The sequence below is a fragment of the Camelus dromedarius genome, chromosome 3, assembly GCF_036321535.1.
Source record: "Camelus dromedarius isolate mCamDro1 chromosome 3, mCamDro1.pat, whole genome shotgun sequence".
Taxonomy (NCBI): domain Eukaryota; kingdom Metazoa; phylum Chordata; class Mammalia; order Artiodactyla; family Camelidae; genus Camelus; species Camelus dromedarius.
In genome coordinates, this window is record NC_087438.1 from 91,659,360 (window position 1) to 91,678,323 (window position 18,964).

The following is an 18,964-nucleotide window of genomic DNA, read 5'->3' on the forward strand; positions in this document are numbered from 1 at the left end:
CTCCATGAGGAAACACTGGGATCCCAGAGCTCTCAAAGGCCAGTGATACCTCATACTAAGCTCTAGCAACTGCCTCGTCTTTGCTAGAGACCTGAATTCCTTCAGGGCCCAAGTCACATCCCCACCCATGGTTTTCTTCAGAACTATGAGACAAGCAGAAGCTGGCATGCTGGGGTAGAGAGGGGAGCTCACTAATAACTTAGAGGATTAAAACTCTGCCTGGGACCTCAGGAAAGACAGTCTCCTGTCCTGTATCTCAGAAAGCCCCTACACGTCAACCTGAGCAGATGCTACAAAGAACTGAGGAAACTACCTACAGACAGAGGAACATCTTGCCCAGAGCTGCCTGTCCAAGGTCTAGATCCACAGCCTGGGCCCCAACCCACCCACGTGTCTCACCAGTTTGACACCCTCCCCACGACAGAGGCTCTCGTAGACATCCCTCTCGGGCAGGTAGTCCACAGGCCTCTCATAGATGCCTTCCTGGGTTGCTAGTACAGCTGTGTGATTTGATAACATTTTTTCTCTTTCTTCCTCCAACAACCGTTCAAAGTACCGCAGATTCCCTCCAGCTCGTTCATGGCTCGGGTCTAGCAAAAGCAAAGAACAAGAAGGAAAAGGAAACCACAAACATCTGTTAGGTCATTTAGAGAAATTATTCTGTAAGCGGTTTTCTCTCCCAGCAGCTCACTTGCACGCAGCATTCTGCCTTCCGCAGCACCTAACCGGGGTTCGCTGGTCAAAGCGGAAAAACCAACAGAGGTGCCCCCAACTCTGGTCAGAGATGAGAAAGGAGCAACAAAGCGGGGGACACTTAACCACCAGCACGGCTCTCCTCTCAGGCCTCCCTGGAGGTCCCTAGGACACAGGTCCAGAGAAGCAGTCCAGAGTTCTCCCTCCTTCTCCCGTCTTGGCTGTGTTAAGTTACATCCATCCCCTAGAGTACATCCATTACTGGTGACCACATCACATGCTGGCCACAGCTAGAAGGCAGGCTGAAACACTGGCAACAAGAATAGCCATGTGACACTGCCACAGCTTCATCCTGCGGGCCTCACAACATGAAGGAGCAGGCTTGGTAGGATTACTGTGCCACCTCTCAGATGAGGAAATGGAGGCCCAAAGTTGTTAACAGATTAACAGATTAAGGTTAGGGTATACAGAACAGGAATCCAGATGTCCCAACTCCCTGTCCAAGGCTCTTACTAATACAACAGAGTCTACAAAGCTCTCTTCCCATATCCGTCTTGCAGACACTCATGTGCTACCTGGCCTCAGACTCAAGGCCCATGAAAAGCAGCAGCAAAAGGAAGTCATTGTTGGTCTGTGAAATTCTAGACTATGATATCCCCATATATTAGTAAGAGGTGGACCAAATAGGTTCTTAAGCACAGGGCCTTTGATCCCCTTCAGTCTAACACCACAAGACGCTGAAATCACCAATGCCATGGCAAGTCCCCTAGTTAGACCTCAGATCTCTAACAGGTCAGGTCACTGTCACTGCCTCAACCCAGAACAGCTTGCCTCTCAAACTGCTCCTCATGCAGTGAAAGCTCCACTGTGCAGAGCAGCAAATATACTACAGCACTGGATTCCTGTTCAAAAAGACAGCATGTAGGGCCACAGGCATCACAGGCCTGAGGGTATCCATTGACAACTGGGAAAGTGCTAAGGCCAGGAGCAAGGTGGGTAATGAGCTAGCTGACAACTGGTCTGGGCCTAAAAACAGCAAAGCACTAGTCACTGGCCGAGCTATATGTCAGACTGGCTCAGTCCCTGGATAGTGGCCAGAGAGGGGCCAGCAGGGTGACCAGTTCTCCTGCTACCTCCCCATCCACACCTGACCTTCCCCTAGGACCTTATTACCAAGGGAGAGCAGACGGCGGGTGAGCTCCAGGGCACGGTGAAGGTCGCCCAACTGGAAGACGGCATAGCTCAGGTAGTCCAGCACCTGGGCCTTGGATGTGGTGGCCTCCTCCCCAGCGTCGAGCTGCTTTAGCACCTGCTCCATCCACAGCACTGTGTGATAATAGTCCCCTTCATTGTAGGCTGAGCGGCCCATCCCAAAGCAGTCATCCACACTCAGAACTGCCTGGTACTTGGTTCCTGCAGCAGGAGGCAAATAGTCAGGCTCCAAAGAGTCCCTGGGTTAGTAAGAGAGATCCCCCCATTGAGGGAGCCTGGGCCTCTGGAAGGGGAAAATATTATCCCAGCAGAGTCCCACTTCAGACACACACCTCTAAGGGCCTTAGTACAGTGAGCACACCAGGCTGGCCCTGCCTTGAGCTGGTGTGCACAACCAATCTCCTAGTCTCAGACTCCCCTTTCCCCAAGAGGGAAGGGGCCTTTGTTATGGAGGAGCCCAGGAAGCCCACCAAGAAGTAGCGTTCAAGAGTATGAAAGTCCCGTGCACCACACAGGAGATGTTTGCAAGGCATCTGGCCATTTAAGTGTGGAAGATAGAAAAACTAGTTGAATGTAAAAAATAGAACTTAGGTGGCAGTTAAAGATATGGAGGAGGATAACCACTTCCAGGAACAGTGTGAGGAAAGAATAGAGAAGGTGACTGAGGCTAGGCCCCCAGAGATGACCTACACAGAAAGGACATAGAGTGAAAAACACTGAGACGTTCCCAAGAGGCAGAAGAACCAGAGGTAGCAGGAATGGTGTGACAGATGCCAAGGGAGCCCAGGAGACAAGACTGCAGTGCCAAATTTGACCACTAGGTGGTGGGGCCTCATTGAGGATCAATTTGGCAGGTCCTCTGACCACAGGTCCTCTGCTGTTGACTCAGCGCTGGAAAGTGACCATGAAGAAGTCATGCAGAAGGAGATGTGGTGTGTAGGCTATGGTAAGATGCAGGGTTTAGGCTGTGATCCTCCCTGGAAAGGAAGGGCGTCTCCCTACAAACCCGTCAACAGCAATTTAGGCATGGCTGACATGGAAGAGCTGCCTCAGAGTGGGCTCTTGCTGCCTGATGCCCAGGATGTCCAGAATGAAACCCCTGCTGCAATAGGCTGGCTGCTTCAGAGACCAGGGTCTGCTCGCCCTGACGGCTCAGGAACAGACAATGTGGGATAGGAAATTGGGGAGAGTAAACACAAGACAGAGTTAGTAGGAAGACCAGAAACTTCAGGGGTTCCTTGAGGCCCCATCCACTCTCCATGGGCCTCCACAGATCTCCTCTAGCTCTGTAGGCCAGGGAACTCACACTGATGAAGGCAGTATAACACAGTTGAGTGAGCTGGACAAAGCTAGGTCTATGAGGGCCTCACTATGGCACCTACCAACTGTGTGACTAAGGACAAGTTACTCAGCCTCTCTGATTTTTAGCCTCTTTATCTCTAAACAGAGGTAATACCATCAATTTTAGAGGACTTGTGCCAAGAATTCAACAAGATGATGTATGAAAATGTCTGCTATGACCCCCAGGATGTTAATATCAGTAGCTATTATCAACACGTCTCACAGATGCCATGAATGTCAAGAATGGGTCCCAGACACTCAGCATCCATCCCAGAAGCCAACTGGAAAGTCTGCTCCCCAGAGAGTGCTGAGTGTGGAAGGGCGATCAGACTTGAAACCCCGCTGATGTTTATCCCACACTCTGCGGGATAAACAAAGGAACTGAGCAATGGGGTAGCTTAGTACAACAGGTGAGGAGGCTAGGGAGATGGCCCCACGTAGGCCCTTAAACACCATATGTAAGAGGAATTTGGCTTTAACCCTCAAAGTTAAGAACTGTGATCAAAAACTCATGTAAAAAGATATGCTTAAGAGCTCACAGAGGATAATTTAAGGAGTGAGCTGGAGGTGCACAATAAGTCAGAACAATATTTCAATAATCCAGTTGAGAAAGACATGACCATGAGGCTGGAGTCAGGCCCTCAAAATACAGAAGACATTATAGGGAGGGAGAATCCACAGAGCAGCAAGTGGATGGTGTAATTTTTGTGGAGATAAGGAGGAAGGAGGGTGGACAGTTCAAAAGGGGATGAGGATTTCAGTTTGGGACATGAATTTTGAGGAGCCCATGGAACATCCAAGTATAGATGGCCCACAGGCACTTGCCTGCACTGGTTGGAAGCTCAGGTCACAGGCGCTGACAGAGAACACAGATCTAGATGTCATCCATGTATAGATGATACATCAAGTGATACAAACGGCTGGGCTCAGTTGGAGAAGATGCTTAGGGAGACATGAGGTAGGGATGGCATCCTGGCAAAAAACGCCCCTCCACCCCTCACTGCCCCTCCAGGAAATGCAGGGGTCTATTAAGTGAATGTAAAAGGTCAATGCCTGGCTGTGGCTCCCTCCTCCCACCCATGATTCTCATAGCTACAGGGTGAATAGATCTTGCAGGTACCCCAAGCTGCCTTCTCTCTCTGTCCTTGTGGCCTGACTAAGGATTAAGAACTCTACACTCCCTCCTGTCGGCCCACTGGACTCCTCAGTACCAGGACTCCAGGCTTTGACCATTCAACAACACTGTGCCCCTCTCAACAACACAGTGCCAACACACCGAGATTCTCTCTGCTGTGCCTCCACAGGGCCCTCATGGGTGAGCAATAAACTGGATGCCAGGGTTTATTGGCCTTTAATAGCTCCCAAGCCCCAATACATCTTCTTATAAACATACTAAGGCAATCAGTTGAATTGAAAAGGGGCCTGTTACAAAGAGAGAGGTGTCAAAAGAGAAGCAGCCAAGATCAGTGTCTCAGAATTCAAAGGAAGGGAAAATATCAGAAAGAATGGGGCAAACAATGTGCCAAACGCTGCCGAAAAGCTAAAGAACATTCTGCCTGAAACCTGCCTAATGGCTTTACCAGCCAAGGCCACCAGTGATCCTGCAGGGCCAAGATCGGTGGATAGGGCAAAGAGGCCAGACTCTGTGTGTTCAGGAGGACACAGGAACCAAGGAAGTGGAGGAAGAGTGTAGACGAGTCTATCCAGCTGCCTAATCAGGACGGAGAAAAGATCAATCAGCAGCAGAGACTCAAAAGGACCTTTGATCCTTAGGTTTGTAAGATGAGCAAGAACAGAGCATATGTGTGAGCTCAGGGGGAAGAGCCCAGAGAAGTGGAAACAGAATGAACAAGGGCAGAGACTGAAACTGAGGGCACACAGGACACAGGGCAGTGAGTCCAGAGATCAGTCCTGGGCAAGAAGAAATCTGAGGTTGCGGACAGAAGTCGGTCTGTACACAGACCTGAGTGGTGCCCTGGGGGCAGAGGTCAAGGGGGTCCTGAGCAGCAGTCTCCGCATTCTCTGAGATGAAAGAGAGGGCTTGGGCTAATCCCAGAGGGAGCTCGTTGGGTAGGGGCTACGGAAAGGCAGCTGTCATGGGAATAAGGGACTGGTACCCACTAGAAACCCAAGAGAGAATCACTGCTGGAGGCAGCGCTTCACCTGGGGCTGGAGACCACCAGAAGCAGTGGCTCCATCCCTGTCCCGCCACAGCAGTAGACATGCAGGCTGGACAGGCAAAGCCTAGCGTGGTGAATTACCTGGAAGTTCCCCTTTGGAAATCGTGTCTGGGTCCAGTTTGTATGTGTCCTGAAGCCTCATCAAGGCCTTCGCGGCTCCTGTTTCATCCTCCTCAGTGGGAAAGAACTGTCGCTGCACTGACAGGTTAGCAATAAAACCTTCCAAAGGAGAGAGTGAGAGCAGAAGGTTACCCTTGATCCAGGGGTAGAATTCCACCTGGAACCAGAGAGGCACCACCGGAGGGTCTCTCTGGCTAGTGCAATCTCTCTGCCCCTTCCCTCAGAGGCTGTTTCCCCTTCCTCCAGGAAGCCCTCCCTGGTGGCTCCAGTCCATGGAGACCTCTCCTTCCTTACTCCTCACTGTACCAACTACCTGTGCTGCTCATTTGGAACTGAACAGAAAGGGCCTCACTCACTAATTAACACAGGGGACTCTGGGAGTCCTGGCTCCAAAGCATGCATTCGTAACTGCTGGAGACAGAAGGGACAGAGGACAGTGAGAGTAACTGACAGGGACACAGGAGAGGATGCAGGGAGAACTTGCCAACCACTCAGTAGAAAATGAATCACATGGAAAACCTTGATCCAGGATTACTGGGTTGGCCAGGTAAACAGACTTCCAGCCCACACCTCAGGTTGAAGAGCCCAAGAACAGAGATGATCAACTTAGAGAGCCCAGCTGGCTACTCCTTACTCACCACTGGCCTTTATCATCCAGAAAGGTGATAATGACAGTCACAGAGGTGTTTAGTGCTGTCCCTACTCCCAGATTAGGGACTGGAAGACCATCTGACCAGGCTATGCACTGAGGTGGGGCCGCACAAGCCAGGCACAGTCACCCTGAGAGACTTTACTGAGCCCTTGCTGTTTACTAGGGTACGCTCCGACTCAGGCCCGCAATGAGCTAGGGCATGAGCTCCCCAAGAGTGGTACTCAAGAACACAGCCTGGAGCCTGGGAGAGCCCCTGACCACAGAATAGCCAAAGAAGCAGTTCTGGGACTCCAAGTCCTAGCTGTAAAGCAAGACACACACCTCCTGCAATCTCAGGATTCCAGGTGAGGGCCAGGCCCTCCCAGGCCGATCCAGAGGCTTCATTTCTGCCCATGAGCTGAGAACTGGAAGGGAAACTCCAAGGCCATTTCTTCTCTGGCCTCTTCCTCAGAGAAGCAACACCCACAGCCGCCTATTCTCACAACCTCAGGCTCACACACTCACTTTCAGCTATGTCTGGGGACCCAGGGACCAAGGTGCTGCAACCCTGTCTTCCTCACGGCTGTATGAGTTTACAATCCAGGGGGAAAAAAGTGCTCCCAGAGAAAGTAGCATTGTCAGCATGTCTCTCTGTTCCCCTCCCCCGTTTGGGGGGAAAGAACTCTGTAAGTAAGAAGTGAAAACAACCTATTGCTCTCGGGGGCTGTCCTATCTCCCTCCAGCTAATTATAAGGTTTTCCAAAGGAATCAGATGGTGATGGTGGGGGTGGGGGGTGGAGAACAAGATTGGAGAGCAGGAGGTCATCTGGGCAGGCTGAATATCCCACAGTGCAGGCAGAACAGCCAGTTCTGACTACAGGCCCAGGCTGGAAGGCAGGGGTCTGGGAGAGGCAGCCATGACTTCTGGAGGCAGTGAGCTCACTGGGCACAGCTCCAGCCTGGCTGAGCTCACCAATCCCTCCCCAGACGCCATCCTGCTCACAGCCAAGCCCAGCCCAGTCTGGCCACATGGGCAAAAACGCCTCAGTCAGAGAGACAACTAGTCTGAAGTTAACCAGCACTCCCACTCAGGGAGAAGAGACAGTGAGTCCAGAGGGGCTGGGCCCAAGGCTGGAAGTCAGGAGAGCCCTCCTCCAGGCCTGCCCCTCCATCTCCTGCTGAGAGAAAAATTTTAGAGCACAGAAAGTACTATTACAGTAAAAGCAAGTTAAAGCTTTAAAAAAAACCTCATATTCTGACCTGCAAATACCACTTCTAGGAATTTATTCTAAGAAAATAATCAGAGATAGGCACAAAGATATGTGTAAGATACACTTATGATTTGGATACAATTCCACATCCACTGATTTGACCAGTTTTACACTGTATCATTGTGACATATTACTGTCCAGACATTAAAACCATGTTCCAGAAGAACACTTAAAGAACATACAGAGATGCTGAAAAATTCAGGAAAACAGAATATGCTTATGTCATAAATCTGCCAACAGATATGTTTTATTTCTAAAAGATATGAGCAGGAGGGAATTTAGATGAGGCCCATGCTCCCTAGCTCGTGCCAGTCCCGCCATTCAGTCCACTTAACTCACTTTTGTTCATTCTTTTGGCCCCTCAGAGCAAGTGCATTTGCATCCCCTGGTACATAGGTAGGGTTCCTTTTCTTTTTTATATATACATGTGTATAAAGACTAGAACTTTAATAGTGTTTATCACTAGACAATTGGATTAAAAACTGTAATTTTCCTATACAATTGCTTTTGTGTTTTCCAATTTTTATATAAAAACATGCTACTAAAATGTAATCAAAATAAAGTTCCTACCAGAAAAGGGAAGTGAAAACACTAGAGAAAAGTTAGGAACTGATTGTTATTATATATTAAAAGCAAGGATAGCCAGGTACCCACAGAGAAGAGAGAGAGCCAGGTGACCGGCAGGCTCCATGACATACACTTCATGTGCCCACCAACACCCAGATCTGGGACAGGCTCAGAGCCTTCCCAGGTGCAAGCACATGGGCTTACTAACTCACCCAAGCACCTGCTCACTCTCCCTCACCTGCAGCCGAGTCTTGCAGGACAAGGTCCTCCAGCGCAGGCCAGTCTGTGTTCAGCCGCTTCACCAGTTTATAGGCATTCACAGGGTGGGCCAGGTAGCCCTCAGGGTCAGCAGCCGACTTGCTGGTCAGGGCTTCCATTTTGTTGGCCCAGCTATGGAACCAGAGACAAAGGAGGACTAACACACCCACTCACATGAATCTTCACCTGTGGTAATTTCCCTGGTAAGATTCAGGACCTTTTTCATCAAGAGGCAATAAAAAATGAATACAGTAACTCCCCACTGATACTTCCAGCTCCTTAATCTAGATAAGAACTGGGAAACCTAGTAACATGCAAAAAGGCTTTTAAATAGCAAGGAAAAAGCAGTGAGTCCTTAGCCCACATACTTAGCCACTCTGGAGGACTGGCATGAAGCAACCTCCAGGCCTGCCCCACACTGCCCTCTCAAGGGCTTCTTCTTATGGGCACCCTGAATGGGTTCCCTAGTGGGGCAGGAGGGCTGGCTCAGGGTGGGTATGGGGACTTAGGACATCAGACACCTCTTAATCTTGGAGAGCTTGGCTTCCTCCACTAGGATGTACTCCTTCAGGGACTGCACCAGGTCCTTCTCTGCATAAATCAGGTCCGTCATGTGCCCTGCAACAGAAAGAAAAAAGGGCCAGTAAGAAATCGATGAGGGACATCCAGCTCTCATCCTTGAGGCATAGAACACCAGCAGAGGCAAGTCCCCTGGGCCACAGGCATGTCAGCTCTCTTGGGATCACAGGGACCTGAAGTTAAAGGGGTCTGAGGCATTCTTATGGTCCTGGCCCCCAGATTCAGGAAGAGAAAGGCAGAGCCTCTAAGAGGATGTTAAGTGCACTGGGGACTACTTAAGAAAGGAACCCCAAACCGCATTCTCCCACTGTCACCCAGCTGGGTCATGTCACTGGGACATGGACATCCTGGGGGCTTTTCTGTTCAAACCACTCTCTGGTCCAGGAGAAAGGTGGCAATGTGCAGCCTGCACTTGCCAGAAAGGAGGTCCAGTTGAGACAGCTGGCTCACAGGAAAAACATCCAGATCATCAGGGCTCAAGAGTGGGGAAGAACAGGGGAGGATATAGCTCAAGTGGTAGAGCACATGCTTAGCATACATGAGGTCCTGGGTTCAATCTCCAGTACCTCCTCAATAAATAAATATATAAATAAACAAACAAACAAACAAACAAATTACCTCCTCCCCAAAATAGAATAAATAAAATAAATGACAGAAAAAATTAAAAGATTGTTTAAAAAAAAGAGTAGGGAAGAACAGCTCTGCAAGCCTCACTCTCTCCAGATCTGGTCAAAACCAGTGGGTGAAGCCATCCCACACTGAATGAGAACAGCCCTCAGGCAGTGACATCCCTCGGCACTTGAGCCAAGGATTGCTCAGGTAGACAACAGTCCTGTTGGCACGTACCAATAGAAGTGAAGAATTCAGCCCGCACGCAGCCCAGGACACCAAACCATGCCACCAGCAACGTGGACATCCAGAATTTCATGGTCACAGAAGGCAGTGTCTGCAAGGCATTCAGTGATAGTAATCATCAGATCAACAATGATAAAAAGTAACTTAGGTAAAAAGCGACTTAGGTGAGGACACACGTTGACATATGCACATACACACACACATTCAAACATGCCAAAATCCTTACCGAGCACACAGAAGCTAAGAAAAATATTCAGGATCACCAGTGGAAAGATGCCAGCCAGGGTGTACAGTGATGTGTGCTTAATTCTGGCCCCTCCTTTGGGAGGCCAAATGCCCTTGGGAGGAGAGACTCTGCCCTCTCAACTTCTGGTAACCACCAGCAACATGGGAAGGCTGAATTGAGGGGGACAGTCAACTCTGGTTCTAATAGTCTGTCAGTCTTAAGATTCTGGCCCATTCCACCTTGTTTCACAGACTGCTTGTCTGCTTCTGTTTTTCCTACGAGCACATGTGCCAGGACAGGGCAGGTTCTGGGGACCCAGATGTAACACACGTCCTTACCCACAAGACTGAAAAGTATAGGAGAGACAATGACAGAAAGAGAACTTGATACAATACGTTCCAGGGATGTACACACCCCAAGAAAAGTGTACAGCAGATGGCGGGCCAGAAGAGAAATAAAACTGCTCCCTGCCAGTCTGCACCCGGCTGCAGCCAGAGCAGCTGGGGAGCAGGCACTCTGGGCAGACACTGCTCTTCCTGTAGTGAGGCTCCTCGGCAGACACTGTCCTCGTGGAGAGACACAACTCACAAATATTTACTAAAGACCCACATATGCCAGGCACTGAGCTAGGCACTCAGAATACAAAAATGAATTAGCTACACAGGGCCAACATCTTATGCTGAGCTTCTGACATGAGTCAGAGGCCAGCTGTTATCTTCTCGTCAACCTAGAAATAGCCAGACCCAGGTCTGAAGGCAGCAGGCACAACGTGGGACAAGCCCCATTGGCAGTGGACCCAAGTACACAATGGAAGCTCAGGACGTCACCTCCCAGCCCCGAGCCTGCTGGAGGAAGAGCACCCACTTGAGACAGTTCTGACAGTCCCTCCTCTTCCTGCTCTACTTCAGCCAAGCCCCACTGGAGATTTACTAAAAGAAAACAAGGGAAATAAAGGAAATACAAATGCCTTCCTCTAAAACATAAGCCTTATCTGAGACAATTCGAAGTCTTAGCTGCCAGTTCATCAGCTTTTTGACTGCCATAATTGATGAGATGCAGTCACATCCACTATTCCTCACCTCACCCTTTCAGAAGAAATGCCAATCCACTGTGGTTCCAGGTTAGGCTCAGAGAAGCCAACCACAACCCCACCCCCAAATGGGTTTCTATATAAGGGAGAACAGAGAACAAGTGAGCGTCCCCATTTGTTATCCCCTGCCAAATGTCTGCAGAGCTGGCATCATGCCCATCAATGCCCTAGGTGTTAGAGGCACAGAGATACACAGGACAAGATCCTCCAGTCCAGAACCTGCTGCAGGGGAGGGGGTATGGGCTAAGAGAATCATTATACAGTTAAGGCAGCAGAGGAAAGCAAGTCACTGAAAGAAGGTGAGCAGGCCCAGCCTGGCCCCAAGGTGGAGCCCAGGTCCCCCTTATTCCAGCCACAGGTCTGCCCCCAGGCCTCAGCATACTGCATCTCCACCCCGGGATTCCAGAAAGCCTCTGTTCTTGCTTACACAAGCCGCTTTCACAAGGGGCAGTGTCTGCTCCTTGTACTTCAAGAAGCTTCATCAGCTCAAGAGTGCACTTCTGTATGTATAAAGGGAAGGAAGAGAAAAAACCCAGAACCAGGAGGCTGTATTGTGAACAGTGAGGAAACAGCCAACTGCCAGACAGGCTGGGGTGTGGGAGAGCAGAGCCCAAGCAGGAGACCAGACCAACCACGGCTGGAAGTAGGGGGTCCCAGGGTTTCTCCCCTGTTGTGCCACCAGTTGCAGTGGCATGTCTTTTCAGGGATCAGGTAATAAATTCAAGGGAAGGAGAAGCCTCTCTGCTCCTTTCCAATCACCCTGGTGACACAGTTCATGATTCATGCCTTACTCACGATAAAGCAGCCAGGTTCCTTCATTACATGAATACCAGCTGTCACTTCTCTGGAATGTGCTATCTGGCTTAGACTGAGCCTATCCATGAATCCCAGCCTGGAGGCAGAGCCCCAAAGAATCACAGATGGGGTTCTGGGAAATGGCTTACCAAGAGTCTGTGAAGTCCTGCTCTGATGGAGGAAGGGGACAACCTGCAAGCCCAGAGAGCCAGACACCCTTGTGCAGCCCCCAGCCCACCACCATCACACTGCCACCCCAAGCAGGTATGCGCTGGAGCCCCACCCCATTTCTCCTGATCCTGGGCCCCTGAACACTAATTTGTATGAGGTATACAAAAGGGCATCTAATCAGGGTCAGGTTGGGAGGAGACAGCCTCCAACAAGGGCTGTGTCCCACAGTGTGGGAAAAGCCAACTACCTACATGCTGTCCATCCCATCTCCTATCTATACCCAGAGCTTGCTTAGGACAGAGTAGGTAGAAGTGTATGTGTCTGCCTAGTGCCCCTACCAGTGTTCAGTGCTGCCAAAAGCCCTCCCAGGAACCCTCAGAAACCCATGTCGAATAGGCCTGGAAATGGGCAATGTCAAACCTACTTTTATGAAAATAAAACGGCACCAAGCCTGAGCAGAAAAACCAATATTGAGTTTCGTCTGCGCTGTATTCCAAGTTTAGAAAAAAGTCTGGCCCATATCAGACCCCCAATAAATAATACTTCACCACAGACTTGCTCATGCCAGGAAACTACAACAAAAGATGTTACAATACTTCCATACCATGGATTATGTTAAGAATGGATACTGTATGCATATTAACAGGGAGAGAAGATCAAAGCTTACTTTGAGTGAGAAAAGCAGGCTCCGAAATAACATGTACTCTATGATTTCAATTTTACAGGAAAAAAATTTTAAATACATGCAAACTTACATATTTGCATACATGTACACAGAGTCATAAATCTACTAGTATCTTAGTGAAGTAATTTTATTTTTCTACTTATGTTTACTTATAGTCTCTAATCTTGCCACAAGGAGTTCTCTGGAAAATTTAAAATATATTTTAGAATATACTTAAAATGAAAAGAAAACAGAGCAGGCTCTCTCAACTGGACTCCAAAGCACTGTTGCAGCCTGAGTTTGGATCCCCACCAGGAGGTCCTCCAAAGCCTGCCAACACCCCAAGGCCAGTGATTCTCCCACTAGGCAACCAGCACTGTTTCTAAGCACAAGGGAATTCCAAGACATACAATCGGAGGCCCCAGTGAGCCTGCTCTTTGGAAAGGACGTTTACAACCTGGCCAAATGGCCAAAAAGATGTTTCCAGCTGCAAACCAGGAGTGTCCTAGCTTCTCCCCTTACCTCATCTAGCAGGAACTTCTGCCAAGCTCCCAGCTGCAACCCAAATGCAACAGCTCAAGTTTTAACAATGTATTTAACAGCCTAGAGACAGAACATGGGTTTGCTGAGAACAAACAGGTCTTGCCTGGCTCTGAACAAGAGGCTGCTTGCCTTCTGTTAAGGGGTAAAATCTGCCTGAACAGGGCTCCCCCCAGCGGCCCTGCCTCCCAGTGGTATGGCCAACTCTGGATGGCAGAGCCAAGAGGACCTGCGTGCTCAATCCAATAAGCGTTGTACAGAGGGTCAGGAAGGCCATACCACCTAAGCACATGGATGTTCATTTAAGCCCACAAGCTTCTGTCTCTGGTACTCACCTTTCCTGATGTCACACCTAGTCATCACCCAGCTCTGCTCTGAGCCACCTCTAATATTCTCCTGTAGTCATACTAGCCTCTGCCTGCACTGGTCTCTCATTTCATGTGACCTCTCTCCAAACTCCTTTCTACACAATAGCCAGTGCGGCTTACTGCAGCCCACTTGGTCTCTCCCCCTAAGACTCCTTCAAAGGCTCTCCACTGCCCTCTGGGTAAAGTGCAAACTCCTCAGTCCTCAGGGCCTTTTTGCCTCTGTGTGACCTGGCCCTACTGCCTTCTCCAGCCCATCTCATGACTCCAGGTTTCATATCCTGAACTACTATCTCACATGAAAAAATTCTCATTCACTGAGAACCTGACAAAGCCTAGATGTTAATGCCTATCCTTTTACAGTTGTCCCTCAAGTACCTGCAGGGTATTGGTTCCAAAAGGCACTGCAGACAGCAACATCCACGGATGCTCAGTGTCTTATATAAAAAGGCATAGTACAGTCAGTCTTCTGTGTTCAAAGATTTCACATTCATGCATACAGAGGGCTGATTGTATCTTCTCTATCTGGTACCTAAAAATGTTGACTTGTACTTCCCACTTGGGTACCATCAAAACCACGAAGTCTCCTGCTTCAGTAACTAGGCAATGAAGTAGCAGAAAAGGCTGTAAAATTCAACACGCAAAAGCCAAGCTGGGTTTTCAATCATAGTCTTGGCAAAGACTTGGCAGTCTAGGCAAGACTAACTAATAAGGAACTATAGAAAGGATAAAATCCACACACCACTATACTGGATGCATCTGATGTACCACCTTGTACCCTCCGGGCCTCACCTATGTCCACTTGCTATGTTTCAGACCCAGGAGAGGAGACTATGCAGGCCCCAAATCTCTGGCTCCTCCCACTACTTCCAGACTTCAACCAAGTGCCATGCTGGCCTCTTCAGGGGCTGCTGGAGAACCTGGGAGTGTAACTGAGGAGTGGGCATGGGGGATTTAACTCCTCATGAGGCAACTCTGACCAATGAAGAACAGAGACAAGAGGACGTCAGCAGATAAATCCCCTCTCCAGGCCTCCACTGAGAAACGGTTGTTCAGCATGGAGCTTCTGTAGAGCTTGCCCAGAGATGTGCTGCATGGCTAAACACCTAGTGCACCTCTGTGCAGACTGGCCAGCTCGCTAAAGCACCACCTTGTATTTGCTGCCCTCTCCTTCTCTATCTCTACCTCACCTTCCTCTACCTCACTTTTCTTTTCCCTTGCTGCCCTGCAACTGTACCTTCCAACAAAGCATTAAGGACTTAAGCTCTGCCTTGGGCTCTATTCTCTGGGAACTAGGCTAAGATAACCACTATTCATGTTTCCAAAAATCTTTCATTTCTATGACCCAATCCTAACCAAAATCTTGTAAACTAGATAAACATCTCCATTACAGACATAGATCTATAGATAGATAATTGAGGCTAAGAGAGGGCTTCCTGCATACCTGACATACTACTTAGTAATATTTGTTGTCTAATAGCATACGGATCTTCCAAGAGGAGGAGCCACACGTGGCCCTGGCAGAGCAGGCCTGCCCAGGTCAAGGACTTTATTGTGGTTCACAAAGTAGCCTCCAATATCCCTGTCTGGATCTGACCAGAAGGCAGACAGCAACATAGACAGGAACATGGTGCCTCGAGTTCAAGTAAGCAGTCACTTCTGCCCCAGACATCACAGGACTCACAATAAACATGTGCCCAGCTCAGGGCAAGGCCGTACAGTCCAGCAGGCAGGCACACCCACCCTGAGGCCAGACAGCCCCAGAGTTAAAACTCAGCCTCACAATCACTTCCTGGCTTTGGGACCTTAGACAATTTACAGGGACTCTTTGAGCCTCAGTTTTCCCATCTATGTAATGGTGATAATATTAGGACCTACATCTCATAGGGCTATTTTGAGGACTAAATGAGATGATGGTATCAGTGGGCAACCCAGCACCAGGCATAATTTATACCAGTCAAAGCACCAGTGGTACTAGAGGAACAGCAATAGACCTGAAGCAGCCAGCTGCCCAGCTGATCCCTAGAGAGAAGGAAGGTCCAGCCTAGAGGACAGTGAAGATGACAACAAGGCAGAAATTGGGGAATCTCCATGTCCCAGGAGTGCTAAAAGAGATGAAACATTAATTCAGGAAAGAGTAATGCAGCACACTGACTATCAGGGAATAACCCTGGAACTAGTCAATCACTGGCTCTAATGCTCACCAAGGAAAGAAAGCTTTCTGGAAAAAACAGGTAGCTGGAACAATACTCTAGAATCTCAGGTATTTCTATGCCTCTGACCTGCTCACTCCAAGCTCCTACAAGTACCGGGCCTCAGGATTTCAGCCACACCCTGGGCCCTCAGGAGTGCCAGGTACAGAGCAGGCTACAGTCTAGCAAGCATTTCCTATAAGATCTAGAGCAGATCTGTGACCAGGCTCACGTCTTATTTAAGCTGGAGAGCTCACTACCCAAACATTTACTCCTCTGCTCTGCAATGACACCTCTTAAACAAACACTCTCTTCTAAGCCTCCAAAAAGAGTAATCCAGACTTTCCATTCCCCTCTGCTCCTTCTGAGAATAAAAACTATATTGCTCATTCCACATCCCCAGCTCAAACCCCAGAGACCACAGGAGCTACCAGCCCTCCCTACTCAAGGACACGCTTATGTCTCACTCTGGTGCACTTCAAAAGTCAAAATTGCTAGATTTGAGCAACTTTTTCAAAGTTTAACTCTCACTCCAACACCCTGTCTGGGCTTGCACATGCCTGCATCACAGCCTTTCCTGACAACCCCCATCTGCATAAAATTAAACTCTTGACAGATTCCAGGAGCCAGGGACACACCCACCAGCCCAATGCACACTATCAGCCAGCGTGGCCACACATTGGCCAAGGTCTTGCACCCAGCCTCAGACTCTTCCAAGGCTGTGGGAGGGCAGTTAAAAAGCAAGGTTCTCTCAGGAAATGAGCAGACCCCAGATTCCTTCACCTTACTCATTCCTCAGAGCTGCACCCACAGTCTCTCTTTCCGATGAGGTCCTCCCTGTCACGTGACCAGCTGCCAGGATGAAGCAGCAATCTCAGCGAGATTATGAACGACCCATGGGCAAGGATAGTGCCACCACTGCTGCCTCCTCTCCCTCCTCTCTCATTCCAGCCTCAGGCACACTCTAAGCAGAAACCAGGCACCCAGAAGGTACTCAAGGAATGAAAAGAGATCAGTTGTGGCCAGGCTAAACCAGTGGCAAAGTAAGTACTCTCCCAGACTTGCCATTTCAGAGCGTTCAACAGGGCATAAGGGCCCATCACAAGCCACAGACAATGCTTAGTCGCCACCACGACTGCCTGCTGAGCTCTCAGAGAACTAGGGTGTCTCAGTATGACAGCATCTCTGGGATGAGGCCCCCAGCCAACTCACTCCATCCTTGCTACGTGGCTTCTTTGGCTAGGCCACACAGTGGACAGGCTTGGCTCTCTGCAAATGAGGCCCTAGAAGAAAAGGATTCAAAGTCTAAACATCTCAAGAGTAGGGAGAAGTGAACAGACAGGCTGGCCTTTGAGGTCCAGAACCAAAGTTAGAGAGTGCACCCTGGACACTTCAAGGGCAGTTTAAGCACAAGCCAAAGGAAATCATGGTTAGTTTAAAAGAGAGCTAAATCATGGAACCTGCTGTCCAGATGTGATACAGTCTGAGAAGCAGCAGCATCTTGGAAAATCATTCTATACATGCTTAAGTGGACAGTGATTCTCTGCAAAACTGGGAACATGTGAGACTGCCATAAGCTACAAAGTGATGTCCTTCAAGCGTTGCTCTCAGGGTCAGGATCTCTGGCCAAAGAACAGCACTAGCCTTAGGTGTCACTTCACAGCAGAAGACATTAGTCTCAGCCTTGAGAGGGACTCTAATATTCTTTTACACCATCTTAAAGATGTCAGATTAGGGGGGAAAAAAAAAAGCTAGGGGCCTCTGTCCTCAAGTAGGAAATGCCCTGATCCATGCCTATGCTGCAAGGGTTCACTGAGCACCCTCCACATACAGGGCAAAATACGAGGCACTCTCCTCTCACCTGAAGCTTGTGGACAGGGCCATGGGCAGCTATCCCCCAAAGTAGCCCTTCCCCCATCACCTTGCTTCCATTAGAGTGCCCAGGTCTGCTTCCACTCACACAGGCTGTTCCTCTGTCTCAATTAGACGTCATGGGACCACTCTAGCTCATGGGTCACCTCCTCCAGGAAGTCTTCTGACCTGAAGCATTCTGCCGCGTACCAAGTACCCATAGTCTGGTGCTCTGTTCCAGCACAGCACTCACCACACTGCCGTGGGCCTGGACTCTCCTGGTCTTCCAGTCCGCCTGCCCCACTGGGCTAGCAACTCCTTGCAGTTTCTGACACACAGAGGGTCCGTTGGTTGAATCAGTTAACTAGATACCACAAGACTCCGCGGCTCTTGAGGCAAATCCACGCAGATTTGAAAAGGGTGTCTGGAGGGAGAAAAACCCCACAAAAAAACAGAACAATTTTCTCATCCAACAGCCAGACTTAACGGGCACCAAGCTAGACCCTGCGGGGCCAAGGCCACAGTCTCCCAGACCTTTGGAGGAAGGAAGGCGGACCCTCCAAAACTAAGCGGCCCCTGAGGGCCTGCCCGATGCCCCCGCCTCCGCCTCCAACCTCTGGCAGCCCTGGGCCAGGCCGCCCCTTCCCGGGAGCCTGACATGCTGAGCGGCCAAGCTCCCCGCCCCGCCCGGCCCCTCGCGGCCGCCGAGGGGACCGGCAGGAAGGGCGCCGCTGACCTCACCGCCGTGAGCTCGGGGAGGGAACGCAGCGGCGGGACAGGAACCCACACGCCTGTAGAAACTGGGCGGAGGGCGCGGGCTTGCGGCCGGGACAGCGTGGCGAGCGGCAGGCGGCGCGACCCCCGGCGCCCAACTCGCTGCCCCGCGCGGGCACAACGCTCGGCCCGGCGACCCCGGCCCGCGCCCGAGCCCCGAGGCGGACCCGGCGGCCGGGCGGGCAGGACGCTCACCGGGACACGCGCCGCTCCCGGCGTTTCCAGAACCTCCCGCGGCGGCACCCGGCCCGCTCGGCACCTCCCCCCTCGGCGGCCCCGCCTCCCGCCGCGGCCCGGCTCCGCCCGCTTGAGCCGCTGCCACGTCCCTACCTCCTGTCCCCCGCCCGCCCGGCCCCTGGCTCTGCGCCCCGACAGCCCCGGCCGGGGGTCGCCACCGCCAGCGCCCCCCGGGAAGGCCCAGGCCGCCGGGCCGCGCGGGAGCCGGGAGCGGGCCCCGGGCCAGGCGGGCGCCGACCGCCCGCGCCCTTCATGCCGCCCGCCCCTCGCCGCACGTACGCCTCGCCCGCCTCCCCTCTCGCGCTCCCACCTGTGGGACTCCGCCCGCCCTCCTCCCAGGGCGGCTGGACAC

The 18,964-nt window shown here is 50.7% G+C and overlaps 1 protein-coding gene across 4 annotated transcripts in view; it reads right to left on the reverse strand.

The window, feature by feature from the left end:
• P4HA2 (prolyl 4-hydroxylase subunit alpha 2) overlaps window positions 1–18,625 on the reverse strand; it is a 33,228-nt gene extending 14,603 nt beyond the window's left edge. For 2 of the 4 annotated variants that reach the window (XM_031448972.2, XM_031448974.2), the window contains exons 1-8: window positions 18,571–18,625; window positions 17,855–18,025; window positions 9,699–9,798; window positions 8,795–8,891; window positions 8,254–8,405; window positions 5,508–5,645; window positions 1,867–2,106; window positions 400–590 (exon numbers count right to left, since the gene is read on the reverse strand). In XM_031448972.2, the coding sequence (XP_031304832.1) occupies window positions 400–590; window positions 1,867–2,106; window positions 5,508–5,645; window positions 8,254–8,405; window positions 8,795–8,891; window positions 9,699–9,780 (900 nt within the window). In that variant the 5' untranslated portion in view covers window positions 9,781–9,798; window positions 17,855–18,025; window positions 18,571–18,625. Of the gene's footprint in view, window positions 1–399; window positions 591–1,866; window positions 2,107–5,507; window positions 5,646–8,253; window positions 8,406–8,794; window positions 8,892–9,698; window positions 9,799–17,854; window positions 18,026–18,337; window positions 18,469–18,570 lie in introns of those variants that run through there. The other 2 variants (XM_031448971.2, XM_010981245.3) reach the window with 2 other exon arrangements.
• Between the last annotated feature and the right edge of the window lie 339 nt (window positions 18,626–18,964).